At 56.3% G+C, this 14,450-nt stretch overlaps 1 protein-coding gene across 4 annotated transcripts in view; it reads right to left on the bottom strand.

The window, feature by feature from the left end:
• The window catches only part of CARMIL1 (capping protein regulator and myosin 1 linker 1), a 213,781-nt gene that overhangs the window by 85,475 nt on the left and 113,856 nt on the right, over window positions 1–14,450 (bottom strand). For 3 of the 4 annotated variants that reach the window (XM_066352268.1, XM_066352272.1, XM_066352270.1), the window contains exons 14-17: window positions 9,858–9,935; window positions 9,638–9,714; window positions 6,466–6,570; window positions 2,190–2,259 (exon numbers count right to left, since the gene is read on the bottom strand). In XM_066352268.1, coding sequence (XP_066208365.1) covers window positions 2,190–2,259; window positions 6,466–6,570; window positions 9,638–9,714; window positions 9,858–9,935 — 330 coding nt within the window. The remainder of the gene's footprint in view (window positions 1–2,189; window positions 2,260–6,465; window positions 6,571–9,637; window positions 9,715–9,857; window positions 9,936–14,450) is intronic. The other variant, XM_066352271.1, reaches the window with a different exon arrangement.

Below are 14,450 nucleotides of genomic sequence, written 5' to 3'. Positions count from 1 at the left end.
TAATTCAGGCAAATTCTTCAAGGAAACAGAATTCGATTTTCAGAGCGTGATAAAAAGTTGTGCTTTTGAGAAGATAAAACAAAAGTGCACATCTTGACCACTGCATGACTTGCCGTCGGTGATTTCTCTGCCGAGAAGTAAATTTTCTACAAGAACACCTCTGCTTTCTATTACTATAAAGCACAGCAAAAATATTCCATTCACAAATATGGACAATACAGGTGACATTTAAGGTTCGACTCTCTTTATTTTATAAAAACTCTTGAGCGATAATATTTGTAGCATAGACTCACAAAAGTAACACTTCCCAATCGTTAAAAGTAGTCAGCTCTATCCGTATGTGCTAATGAATCGGTTCACAAAGTACTTACACAATGGCCAAGCTAAGGGAAGCCCAAGGAGAAAAAAAAACAAAAGTGTTACTGGCAGCAGGCAGAATAAAAATCAAGAACCTAAATCTCTCTAGCGATACATGTGTAAAGTAAAAAAGCAAAGAGTCAATAAAAACACTTTCCAAGCAGAATCTGTTCCTACACCAAAAATCAAAAATTTAAGCAGGAAGCAATCAATGAACAACTAAGGAGTCCCAACGAAAAACTGATGATTGATGCTTCTCATCTCTCTCCGTTCCTGTCTGTCTGTCCCTATCTATCCCTCTCTCTGACTCTCTCTCTGTCCCTGTAAAAATAAATAAATAAATAAAAATTAAAAAAAAAATTTAAGCCTGACCAGGTGGTGGCGCAGTGAATAGAGCGTCAGACTGGGATGTGGAAGGACCCAGGTTCGAGACCCCGAGGTTGCCAGCTTGAGCGCGGGCTCATCTGGCTTGAGCCAAAAAAAGCTCACCAGCTTGGACCCAAGGTCGCTGGCTCGAGCAAGGGGTTACTGCTCGGTCTGCTGAAGGCCCACGGTCAAGGCACATATGAGAAAGCAATCAATGAACAACTAAGGAGTCCCAACGAAAAACTGATGATTGATGCTTCTCATCTCTCTCCGTTCCTGTCTGTCTGTCCCTATCTATCCCTCTCTCTGACTCTCTCTCTGTCCCTGTAAAAATAAATTAAAAAAAAATTAAAAATTTAAGCAGGAAAATCACTAACCTTCCACTTCCAAGAACATTCGGTTACATTCACAGGTTGTTTGCTGTCTGAACTCCCCCCAAAGCTAAACCTCTCCCTAAACAGTAAAAGCTTTGAAATAATTTGCATAAATTTGCATAATGAGGCGGGGCCTGCCCCAGTGCCTGTACAGCTGGTTTTTAAATCACCCTCATTTGGAACACACACACACACACACACACACACACACACACACACAGGGGAATTATGTAAAAGCATCCGAGATCAAAGAGGGGTAAATGTAGTTAATCACTGACTATGTTTCCAAATGTTGGAAGTTAAAAATTACATTTCTTTCCAGAGGAAACTCTCCTCTCACTCCAGGAAGCGGGGATGTTTCAGTGGCTGCTCCTAGTTCTAAGAGATGAGTTAGTTATATTTCATACCCAAATAGTCACAATGGAGACAGAACAAGCAAAGACTAAAACCCAGAGAAAACTTCCAAAATTCATGCTCCTTCCTCCAGATCGCTGGCCTTTTAAAAGGATGTGGCACCTGACCAGGGGGTGGCACAGTGGATGGAGCCTGGACCCGGGATGCTGAGGACCCAGGCTAGAAACCCCGAGGTCACCAGTTAGAGCACAGGCTCATCCGGCTTAAGTGTGGGATCATGGACATGACCCCAAGGTCGCTGGCTTGAAGCCCAAGGTCGCTGGCTTGAGCAAGGGGTCACTGGCTCAGCTGGAGCCCACCAGTCAAGGCACATATGAGAAAGCAATCAGTGAACAACTAAGGTGCTGCAACTATGAGTTGATGCTTCTTATCTCTCTCCCTTCCTGTCTTTCTGTCCCTGTCTGTCCCCCACTCCTTGCATGCTACAAAAAAAAAAAAAAATAGTCATTAAAAACACAGTTGCATGCATTCTGAATGGAGATCTGTGTGTCTGGGGATGGATACACCCCACAAAATACAGAACATCAGAACCTGCCCTAATGTGTTTTTCGGCGTCACTGGGACCCTCTGGAATCTCCGAGCCACACTTTGTTCCAGAATAGAAGACAACCAGTGTCCAGGCCGTCCTCCGCCCCCCCGCCCCCCCCCCCCCCCCGCACAGTCCCCCGGGGCGCTTACCTCACAGCTGCTGAGGTCCAGGGACACGGCCCGCAGGTGGTGGTTGCTGGCCAGGCTGAGCAGCAGCGCCCTGCGGAGGGAGCACAGGGGGCTCAGGGCCACTCCTCGCTGGGCTGGGCTGGGCTGGGCAGGTCGGGACGCGCCCACACAGAGCCCAGAGAGGACCGGCAGCAAGCACTCCGGCCTGCTACCACGCACTCACTACCGGCTACAACAGAGGCCTGCTACCACGCACTCACCACCCCAGTGCCGACCTGTTCTCACGTGCCCGGGGGAGGAGCTCCAGCCACCTGCCCGCAGAGCACTCAGTGAGGGTGTGAGGTGGGAGGCGGGGCATTCCTGCCCGCAGAGCACTCGGTGCGGGTGCGAGGTGGGAGGCGGGGCATTCCTGCAGGCAGAGCACTCGGTGCGGGTGCGAGGTGGGAGGCGGGGCATTCCTGCCCGCAGAGCACTCAGTGCGGGTGCGAGGTGGGAGGCAGAGCACTCAGTGCGGTGCGAGGTGGGAGGCGGGGTATTCCTGCCCGCAGAGCACTCGGTGCGGGTGCGAGGTGGGAGGCGGGGCATTCCTGCCCGCAGAGCACTCGGTGCGGGTGCGAGGTGGGAGGCGGGGCATTCCTGCCCGCAGAGCACTCAGTGCGGTGCGAGGTGGGAGGCAGAGCACTCAGTGCGGTGCGAGGTGGGAGGCGGGGCACTCAGTGCGGGTGCGAGGTGGGAGGCAGAGCACTCAGTGCGGTGCGAGGTGGGAGGCGGGGCATTCCTGCCCACAGAGCACTCGGTGCGGGTGCGAGGTGGGAGGCAGGGCATTCCTGCCCGCAGAGCACTCAGTGCGGGTGCGAGGTGGGAGGCAGGGCATTCCTGCAGGCAGAGCACTCAGTGCGGTGCGAGGTGGGAGGCGGGGCGTTCCTGCTCCCAGAGCACTCAAGTGCGGGTGCGAGGTGGGAGGCAGGGCATTCCTGCCCGCAGAGCACTCAGTGCGGGTGCGAGGTGGGAGGCGGGGCATTCCTGCCCGCAGAGCACTCGGTGCGGGTGCGAGGTGGGAGGCAGGGCATTCCTGCAGGCAGAGCACTCGGTGCGGGTGCGAGGTGGGAGGCGGGGCATTCCTGCCCGCAGAGCACTCGGTGCGGGTGCGAGGTGGGAGGCGGGGCATTCCTGCAGGCAGAGCACTCGGTGCGGGTGCGAGGTGGGAGGCGGGGCATTCCTGCAGGCAGAGCACTCGGTGCGGGTGCGAGGTGGGAGGCGGGGCATTCCTGCCCGCAGAGCACTCAGTGCGGGTGCAAGGTGGGAGGCAGGGCATTCCTGCCCGCAGAGCACTCAGTGCGGTGCGAGGTGGGAGGCGGGGCATTCCTGCCCGCAGAGCACTCGGTGCGGGTGCGAGGTGGGAGGCGGGGCATTCCTGCCCGCAGAGCACTCGGTGCGGGTGCGAGGTGGGAGGCAGGGCATTCCTGCAGGCCGGGCTCTGAGACTTCCCACTCTCCCACGGTGGGCACTAGGCCCGCTGCCTCCTGCACAGACACCCAGCCCTGTCCCTGGAGGCTGGGGGCGGCGCTGTCTCCTCGTCCCCGGAACCCTGCTCACTGGGCCCTCGCTGTAAATACTGTCCTAGGACACAGGCTGAGGCACGTCTCCTCGGGGCAATGCTTCTGCTCAATCGCTTACTCAAGTGTTTTCTTTTCCTAGATAGTGGTATTCTCCCCTTTCTCAGAGACCGGGCTGACTTCCACCTCTAAGTCCACTGCCTGGGAAACCCAACCTGCGCAGGGAGTTTGGACAAATGACTCAGCTTCTCTGAGCCTCAGTTTCCTTAAGTGTCAACAGGGACAACGATGCCTTCCGACTACGGCTGGCATCACTGAAGGTGTCGGTCCCTGTCCAAGTCCCCGTCCCCACCCCTCCCAGGTTAACCCGAGCACCTCAGTGTCACATCTTTTCAAATCCCAGTTCCACCTGCGAGGTGTCTACAGTGTCCTTTACAGAATCTCCGACCGGGAAGACTGCTTCCCCACATTAAAATTCTGTTAGGTCTGTGAGTCTGTGAGTCAGACACAGACCTAACAGCCTACTGGCTTCCCACTAATTACCTGCTCTACCGCGCCGACCAGAAGTCCCTCAGGTTCTGACCTACCATAATGAAACATCCCCATAAATAACCGCAGGTCATAAGATCGGATGGTTACAAAATAACTCTGACGTGCATTATTTGCAAGCATCTCTACAGCGTGTCCTGTGCCGCTGTGTGGAGGATGCTATGGAATCAATTATGCCAATCAAGAACCACTCCGCCTCTTCCAGGAATCAACGACCCCGAAGGAGTCAGAACTCCGGGTGCCGAGAGCTGAGCTGAATGTGCTCTGAATACGCCCATCTCCCCGTAACACGCTGTGAGGCCGAGAGTCACGCCTGACTTTGCTTCCTACTCGGTGCCCCCCCGGCATCCGGCACATCGTAAATGCTCAGTGAATAGCAGCTGGATGAGTAAGTGAAGGAGTGTGGCCAGATTATGAGAGAGCCGCCCTAGAATACCGGCCTTGATGGTCTTGCTAACATCCGTGCACACAGCCGAACCGTGAGGCTTTGCGCTATCTGCAGCTGTTACACTTGGAGACCTCTAATGTATTAATTCAGTCTTCCACAGAGAAGGGCCAGCTGCAACATCAGACGTTGCTTCCTCAGCACTGCACTGGACCTGCTTGTTCTTAAAAGGCACCGTTGTCGCCCTGGCCGGCTGGCTCAGCGGCACAGCATCAGCTCGGCATGTGGAAGTCCCGGGTTCTATTCCCGGCCAGGGCACACAGGAGAAGCGCCCATCTGCTTCTCCACCCCTCCCCCTCTCCTTCCTCTCTGTCTCTCTCTTCCCCTCCCGCAGCCGAGGCTCTATTGGAGCAAAGATGGCCCGGGCGCTGGGGATGGCTCCTTGGCCTCTGCCTCAGGCGCTAGAGTGGCTCTGGTTGCAACAGAGCGACGCCCCAGATGGGCAGAGCATCGCCCCCTGGTGGGCATGCCGGGTGGATCCCGGTCGGGCGCATGCAGGAGTCTGTCTCTCTGCTTCCCCGCTTCTCACTTCAGAAAAATACAAAAAAAAGAGAAGGCACCATTGTTTCAGCCATTCGGAACTGTGTGAAACACTATAACCAAGAATTCCACCCCTCAAAAAGAAAAGAGGAGGCAGTTTGCAGACCAGATGAAGAGGAATGTCCTAGTGACACAGAAACAGAACATTTCATACACATGACGAGGGAGAAGAGTCGGCACCGGCCCGCAGGCTCGGGAGCTGCAGGAAGGAGAGACCCAGGCTCGCCGCTGGACCCGAGCACGTCTGAGGACGGGGGAGCGTAGCCACTGGAAAACACGCTCTTTAGACTCAGAGGGAAGTGGAGTCTGCAGCCCTTCCCTTCTGATTACTTCCGGGAAGAACGGGGAACAGAAGAAATTCCAAGGGTGATAAATGATTCCCAAACCCTGATGTAGCTGGAGAAGTTTAACCTCATGGCTACACCTCCCTACCCTGCGGATATTCACCCGTAACAAGGGCATCTGCCAGGGTCACAACAGCCGAGAGAGCACCTGTGCTGACCTGGGACATTCAGAATCTGAAGCACCCAGAATCTGACTCTGCAGCACATGCGTGTGCAGTCAGATCAGCACTCCTAGTAGAAACACACCGCTCCCAAAAATTAGGGGGTCCGGGAACGTGCAGATAGAGACTCCAGCACTTTCAGCCTTTGGCACCAGAGCACATTATCAGCAATGAAATAGAAGTTGGTTTTGCATCTCATTTGCATAGCCGAACAACTGTCTTTGACTTGTCCTTCGCTTTTCTGATGTCCTTGTTTACTTAAAAAAAAATCAAATGTGTCTTGTTTCTATTGCTTCCTGTTCATTTTGACATATCCCCTGATTTTTGGGAGCGGTCTACTTAAATGTGGGTGGAAAACATGCAGACGCAAGGACATATCAAAAATAGACTGAACGGGTTCAGAGGAAAAGCAGTCATTCCTGGGAACACGGAAGAACAGGGACGGCGGCCAAGGTCACAGAGAAGGGGACGTTTTCCTCATTCACACACAGGGCAATCATGTCCGTAGTGCACAATATATAGTGCTAAAAAGAACAAAATAAAATAAAATAAAATCAGACTTCTTTTGTGCCCAAAAGTAAAAAGGTGTTTCCGTTGGCCTCATCGGTTTTAGGGTTACGCGCCCCTCCCCCTTCCCTTGGGCACACTCACTCCCACAAGCCGAACGTTTAGAAGCTCCAGAGAGAACGATCCACCACTCACTTTAAGGGCTCCGGAGACAGCTTTGTGCCTGAGAGGTTGATGTGCTCCAGAGCAAGGGAACTGCTGAAAAACTGCTTGAAGGACAGGGGCACCTCCTTCCCTTTCCTGAAAGACAAAATGAGGGGGGGGTGTCACCCCGGCAGCCGTCCTCACGTCCCAGCACCCGAACGCCAGCACACCACATCATCCCACAGCTGGTGCCGACACTGTGAAATAACCCTCGGATCGGCTGTACTTTCAGTAGAAATGTCAAGGTCGAAAGAGACTGGATGTCTGAAATCTAAACAAACCCGATGCACTTCAGGGAATGATGGAAGAGAGGCTAAGACGTCCCAGAAGGTCCTTACAACAGTGCAGTCCTACCCTTTGCAGCCAGTGAACGCCTGGTGGTGCAGCCAGTGAACTTCTGAGAACTCCAGGCTTGGGTGTTTAAGAAACAGGCGGTCAGTGAAAATACCCCAGGGGTGGTGGGAGTGTGCGTGGAATGTCAGATCGCTACCTGCACTTGGGAACATTTCTGGCTGCGACGTGTCTCAGATGCAACCAGACCGAGACCTGGCGTCAACCGAGGAACAACACAGAAAGCCTCATGGTCCCAAGTATCTAGACCACAGACCTCTCATTGTTTCTGACCAAATATCAGAATAAAGACAACACTCCCCCAAGAAATGGCTACAACTTCCAATTGTGTCCCCTTTGGGCACAGCGGGAAGGAACAGAGAGAGCCCCCAGCACGCCATGAGGGGCTGAGAAGAACGAGACCGCGCCCTCCGCGCCGGAAGGTGAGCACGTGGCTTGTTTTATTCTCGCAGAACCGACAGGGGGCCCGAGGACCGCACTTGTGCACAGCACGCAGGCGGACGCACGGCAGACGGTCACTTGTCTCGGGCGAGGCAGTCACCGCATCTCGGGGCTGACGCTGTCTCGTGGTCGGGGTCGGCCACATAAGCTTCAACAATATCTAAGGGGAGGGAGGTCCTGGAAAACCTGTTACATTTGAAAACTGTTCAAAACGGGACAGTTTCGGGCTATGAAGGAAGAGATACCTCAGCAAGCAGAATCTCTATCTAAGAGGATGAGAAACTAAACTCAAGAGGAGAGAGAGTGCTGGGGGACAATGTATTATGTTTCCAACACAGCGGTTCTGGTAACAGAGCATCCTGAGCTTGTCCACCCATTCACTCTGTGACGAGCACATGGTGTTAAATCATCCCGTGAACATCGTCTCCTCCGGCTACTCTGTCTTGGCGTCGACTTGCCCATGTTCCCAAGAGGTCACTGCCCCTTTCTGAGGGACAAGGAAGCCCAGCACCCCAATGATGCCAGGCGTGGCCACGCGCGTCCACTGGCCGAGGGGACATCATGTCCAGCAGAAGTGACGGACGTGATGGACTGTCCAGAGGGCAGTCAGCGCATGCAATGCTGCGACCCTTGTTCCTCGACCGCGTGGCGGTCAGCATTCTGGCCACGGGCCGCTCTGCCTTCCAGAGTGAAGGCCGTGTGGCCAGTCCACAGGGGGACATGTCACAAAGCGACTGCTGCTGGACGCCACAGGAATGGGGCAGGAGGGTCATCGTTACTGTGGACCAGCCTGACCCATCCCGACCGACCCACCCCGACCGACCCACCCCGACCGACCCACCCCGACCGACCCATCCCGACCGACGCACTTGTGAACAAAAGCAGGAATAGCCTGGTGGACCGTCCGCAACTCAGTGCCAGTGCACCGATTTCAAGCCCACGGCTAAGGGCTCTCTTTGAGCGTGTCCAGGTGAGCCGCTGGGCACTGGACAGCTGACTCACACCTCTCACTTGGAAGACACGGCAGTCTGTTAGCACAAAGCGGTTCCACAAGTTGAGTAGCTGCACTGAGCCATTACAGGGGTCACGGAATTGATGGTGAGCGCAGAACTGATTATAGGAACCTCTCTGAGCCTGACCTGTGGTGGTGCAGTGGGTACAGCACTGACCTCGAATGCTGAGGTCGCTGGTTCAAAACCCTGGGCTTTCCCGGTCGAGGCACATACAAGAAGCAACTACTATAAGCTGATGCTTCCCGCTCTCCTCCCTATTTCTCTCCCTCTCTTTAAAATCAATCAATAAATTTTTTTTTTAAATCTTTGTAGTCTATGACCTTGCCTTCTCACTGGGATCTTCGCCGAAGCGTGGCGTCATCGCTACCATCAAATACGGATGCTGACTGGGTCACCTCAATGAATGCCCACGAAATGAAGTACCTTAGGAAACTCTCAACATCCCTGACCTTACTGACCTTATTCCTCTTGCGGCATTGGTGCCATATTCTTTGTTATTGTGAAAATCTACATCACTGATGAAGTAATGGACTGACAGTACTTTAAAATACCGTATCATTCATTTGCAAGGCACAACTGTAGAATAAGCATTCAGAACTGAATTTTCCAAATCAGTTCAGGTTATCCCTGTGACTATAAGACCTTTTAGAAAGTTAACTAAGGAAAAGGGAGCATTTCTAGTGTCGATTGGTTCTCCACGTTATCAAAGAGCACAGAATGGCTAACGTGCGGCTTATGGCGTGGGATCATAGTAACGAAGGCAAGGTGTTGACCTGCGGTGACAGCTCGATGGTGCCAGGGTTCCACACTCACACACCGTGTGCTTCGTAATTCTGCCTTATTCTCTCTCCACTCTAAGTAGCTGCTGTTTGTGAATACTTGCCGTTTCTCATTTTTCTGCCTTATTTTGCAAGCAGTTCTACATCAGAAAGGTAGAAGGGGGGATCCTTAAGCGAGGCCCCCCACTTGTTACAAACTACAATGCCTGAGTTTGGGGTGACTCTTCTCTCTGCATCCCAGAGGGTTATATGTACGTCCAAGCCTATCCCGAGCAATGCCTGTCGACGCTGCTGAAAGAGTCCTCACTGTATTGAGAGACAGCCTGTCCCCAGAGGAGAACCATATTACCATACAGTTCACACAGGCTGGAGTTACCAACAAGAACAACAAACTGCAGCGAGAAAAAAAAGAAGAAGAAGAAAAAGACACAACAGCAACATGGACTTTCCGGCCTCGTATTCGTAGAGGACGGCTACGTGAGACCTCGTTTCCTGTCCTGCAGGACATCCCCCAGCCTCACTCCGCTTCCGTAACGCAAGCGCCTCCTGGAGGACGCGGCGGGCGGGGCGGCGTCGTACCGGTGGGAGAAGATGGTTCTGGAGAGGTTGAGCACGGCCAGGTACTGAAGGCACCCCCGGAGCAGAGCACCGCAGACCTGGGGAGACACAGGCGCCCTCAGTCCCTCCGGCTCCCACGTCTGAGGGAGCACACGTTTCACGAGCAAGGAAGCCCTCTGAGTCCCACCCAGGCTGCTGGTCGGAGCCCGCCGCCGCCCCCAGAGCAGTATGAGAACATTACCATGTCCAGCGAACACTCCGTGTTGGATAGATCCAGATGGGCGAGGGCATTTGGCTGGGCCAGAAAACTGTACATGTACTTGAAACAAAACACAAAAGGAAACGAGGTGAGGGTCTAGAAACACACGCACACACACGTGCACACACACGTGCACACACATGCACACACATGCACGACGCGCACGCACACACACACATTAAGACTTCAAAAGGAAGCCGCCCAAATCCTCCCAGAAAACCGCCCCCCCCAATCTTCCCAACAGACTTGTCAGAATCTGTGTCATTACATTATCTTCTTTGAGAACAACAACAAAAACCCAAGAATACTCAAAATAAAAATTATGTGTAAGCAAAAATAAGGCCAAACGGTATCCTGGCTACAAAACTCCCCCCCCCCCTTTTTTTTTTTTGGTTACGCATGACCTAGTTTTCTTGATTAGCTGCATGGTGACGATGCTGGAACGGGGCTGATGAGCTCTCACGGCCGGGACCGGGGGACCACCCGCGCGGCCTTCGCCCGGCGAAAATGTTCATCACCCGTGAAAGCGTTTGAGGAGCCAGTCACTCGGGTCTGAACCAAAGGACAGCCTCGGGCCTGACGCCTCGTCCATCTTTCGACCCTTAGTTACGGCCACACTCCAGCGAGAGTCGCCCGACAGCACTGTTCGTTTGCTGTGTTTTAACCTCACGCGTAGCGAAGCTCCTCAGGTTTCGGGGGCTCCCAATGCCCACGCCCTCCCCTCCCCCCTGTGCAAAGCCCTCAAAGCAAGGAAGTGAGCAGGTCCCTGTCATTCCTCACGGCCTAATTCTCCAAAGCGTGAGCCGCGGACGCCAGCGCCCACCAGTGAGACACCATGTCCAAGCTCCCGCACCGGACAGACGGCTCACTTCTCCTCCTGGGACTAACTGGTCCTCTGAGTGCAGCGCCTTGTCTCTACAGAGCTGGAGAAAGGCCCCTCCACCGAGGAATCCACAGGAGACAGACTATCCTGGACACACCGCAGGGGAACTGGACAGAGACTAGCCCGGACACACCGCAGGAGAACCGGACAGAGACTGACTAGCCCGGACACACCGCAGGGGAACCGGACAGAGACTGACTAGCCCGGACACACCGCAGGGGAACCGGACAGAGACTGACTAGCCCGGACACACCGCAGGAGAACCGGACAGAGACTAGCCCGGACACACCGCAGGAGAACCGGACAGAGACTGACTAGCCCGGACACACCGCAGGGGAACCGGACAGAGACTGACTAGCCCGGAAACACCACAGGGGAACCGGACAGAGACTGACTAGCCCGGGCACACCGCAGGAGAACCGGACAGAGACTAGCCCGGACACACCGCAGGAGAACCGGACAGAGACTAGCCCGGACACACCGCAGGAGAACCGGACAGAGACTAGCCCGGACACACCGCAGGAGAACCGGACAGAGACTAGCCCGGACACACCGCAGGGGAACCGGACAGAGACTGACTAGCCCGGACACACCGCAGGGGAACCGGACAGAGACTAGCCCGGACACACCGCAGGAGAACCGGACAGAGACTGACTAGCCCGGACACACCGCAGGAGAACCGGACAGAGACTGACTAGCCCGGACACACCGCAGGAGAACCGGACAGAGACTAGCCCGGACACACCGCAGGAGAACCGGACAGAGACTGACTAGCCCGGACACACCGCAGGAGAACCGGACAGAGACTGACTAGCCCGGACACACCGCAGGAGAACCGGACAGAGACTAGCCCGGACACACCGCAGGAGAACCGGACAGAGACTAGCCCGGACACACCGCAGGAGAACCGGACAGAGACTAGCCCGGACACACCGCAGGGGAACCGGACAGAGACTGACTAGCCCGGACACACCACAGGAGAACCGGACAGAGACTGACTAGCCCGGACACACCGCAGGAGAACCGGACAGAGACTAGCCCGGACACACCGCAGGAGAACCGGACAGAGACTGACTAGCCCGGACACACCGCAGGAGAACCGGACAGAGACTGACTAGCCCGGACACACCGCAGGAGAACCGGACAGAGACTAGCCCGGACACACCGCAGGAGAACCGGACAGAGACTAGCCCGGACACACCGCAGGAGAACCGGACAGAGACTAGCCCGGACACACCGCAGGAGAACCGGACAGAGACGAGCCCGGACACACCGCAGGAGAACCGGACAGAGATTGACTAGCCCGGACACACCGCAGGAGAACCGGACAGAGACTAGCCCGGACACACCGCAGGGGAACCGGATAGAGACTGACTAGCCCGGACACACCGCAGGAGAACCGGACAGAGACGAGCCCGGACACACCGCAGGAGAACTGGACAGAGACTGACAAGCCCGGACACACCGCAGGAGAACCGGACAGAGACTAGCCCGGACACACCGCAGGGGAACCGGACAGAGACTGACTAGCCCGGACACATCGCAGGGGAACCGGACAGAGACTGACTAGCCCGGACACACCGCAGGAGAACCGGACAGAGACTGACTAGCCCGGACACACCGCAGGAGAACCGGACAGAGACTGACTAGCCCGGACACACCGCAGGAGAACCGGACAGAGACTGACTAGCCCGGACACACCGCAGGAGAACCGGACAGAGACTGACTAGCCCGGACACACCGCAGGAGAACCGGACAGAGACTGACTAGCCCGGACACACCGCAGGGGAACCGGACAGAGACTGACTAGCCCGGACACACCGCAGGAGAACCGGACAGAGACTAGCCCGAACACACCGCAGGAGAACCGGACAGAGACTGACTAGCCCGGACACACCGCAGGAGAACCGGACAGAGACTAGCCCGGACACACCGCAGGAGAACCGGACAGAGACTAGCCCGGACACACCGCAGGAGAACCGGACAGAGACTAGCCCGGACACACCGCAGGAGAACCGGACAGAGACTGACTAGCCCGGACACACCGCAGGAGAACCGGACAGAGACGAGCCCGGACACACCGCAGGAGAACCGGACAGAGACTGACTAGCCCGGACACACCGCAGGAGAACCGGACAGAGACTGACTAGCCCGGACACACCGCAGGGGAACCGGACAGAGACTGACTAGCCCGGACACACCGCAGGGGAACCGGACAGAGACTAGCCCGGACACACCGCAGGGGAACCGGACAGAGACTGACTAGCCCGGACACACCGCAGGAGAACCGGACAGAGACTGACTAGCCCGGACACACCGCAGGAGAACCGGACAGAGACTGACTAGCCCGGACACACCGCAGGAGAACCGGACAGAGACTGACTAGCCCGGACACACCGCAGGAGAACCGGACAGAGACTAGCCCGGACACACCGCAGGGGAACCGAACAGAGACTGACTAGCCCGGACACACCGCAGGGGAACCGGACAGAGACTAGCCCGGACACACCGCAGGAGAACCGGACAGAGACTAGCCCGGACACACCGCAGGAGAACCGGACAGAGACTGACTAGCCCGGACACACCGCAGGAGAACCGGACAGAGACTAGCCCGGACACACCGCAGGGGAACCGGACAGAGACTGACTAGCCCGGACACACCGCAGGAGAACTGGACAGAGACTAGCCCGGACACACCGCAGGAGAACCGGACAGAGACTGACTAGCCCGGACACACCGCAGGAGAACCGGACAGAGACTAGCCCGGACACACCGCAGGAGAACCGGACAGAGACTGACTAGCCCGGACACACCGCAGGAGAACCGGACAGAGACTGACTAGCCCGGACACACCGCAGGAGAACCGGACAGAGACTGACAAGCCCTGACACCCCGCAGGAGAACCGGACAGAGACTAGCCCGGACACACCGCAGGAGAACCGGACAGAGACTGACTAGCCCGGACACACCGCAGGAGAACCGGACAGAGACTGACTAGCCCGGACACACCGCAGGGGAACCGGACAGAGACTGACTAGCCCGGACACACCGCAGGAGAACTGGACAGAGACTAGCCCGGACACACCGCAGGAGAACCGGACAGAGACTGACTAGCCCGGACACACCGCAGGAGAACCGGACAGAGACTAGCCCGGACACACCGCAGGAGAACCGGACAGAGACTGACTAGCCCGGACACACCGCAGGAGAACCGGACAGAGACTGACTAGCCCGGACACACCGCAGGAGAACCGGACAGAGACTGACTAGCCCGGACACACCGCAGGAGAACCGGACAGAGACTAGCCCGGACACACCGCAGGAGAACCGGACAGAGACTGACTAGCCCGGACACACCGCAGGAGAACCGGACAGAGACTAGCCCGGACACACCGCAGGAGAACCGGACAGAGACTGACTAGCCCGGACACACCGCAGGAGAACCGGACAGAGACGAGCCCGGACACACCGCAGGAGAACCGGACAGAGACTGACTAGCCCGGACACACCGCAGAGAACCGGACAGAGACTAGCCCGGACACACCGCAGGAGAACCGGACAGAGACTAGCCCGGACACACCGCAGGAGAACCGGACAGAGACTAGCCCGGACACACCGCAGGGGAACCGGACAGAGACTGACTAGCCCGGACACACCGCAGGGGAACAGGACAGAGACTGACTAGCCCGGAC

The sequence above is a fragment of the Saccopteryx leptura genome, chromosome 11, assembly GCF_036850995.1.
Source record: "Saccopteryx leptura isolate mSacLep1 chromosome 11, mSacLep1_pri_phased_curated, whole genome shotgun sequence".
Classification (NCBI taxonomy): domain Eukaryota; kingdom Metazoa; phylum Chordata; class Mammalia; order Chiroptera; family Emballonuridae; genus Saccopteryx; species Saccopteryx leptura.
Note: the sequence above shows the minus strand (reverse complement) of the source record. Positions and strands in the feature narration are given on the sequence as shown.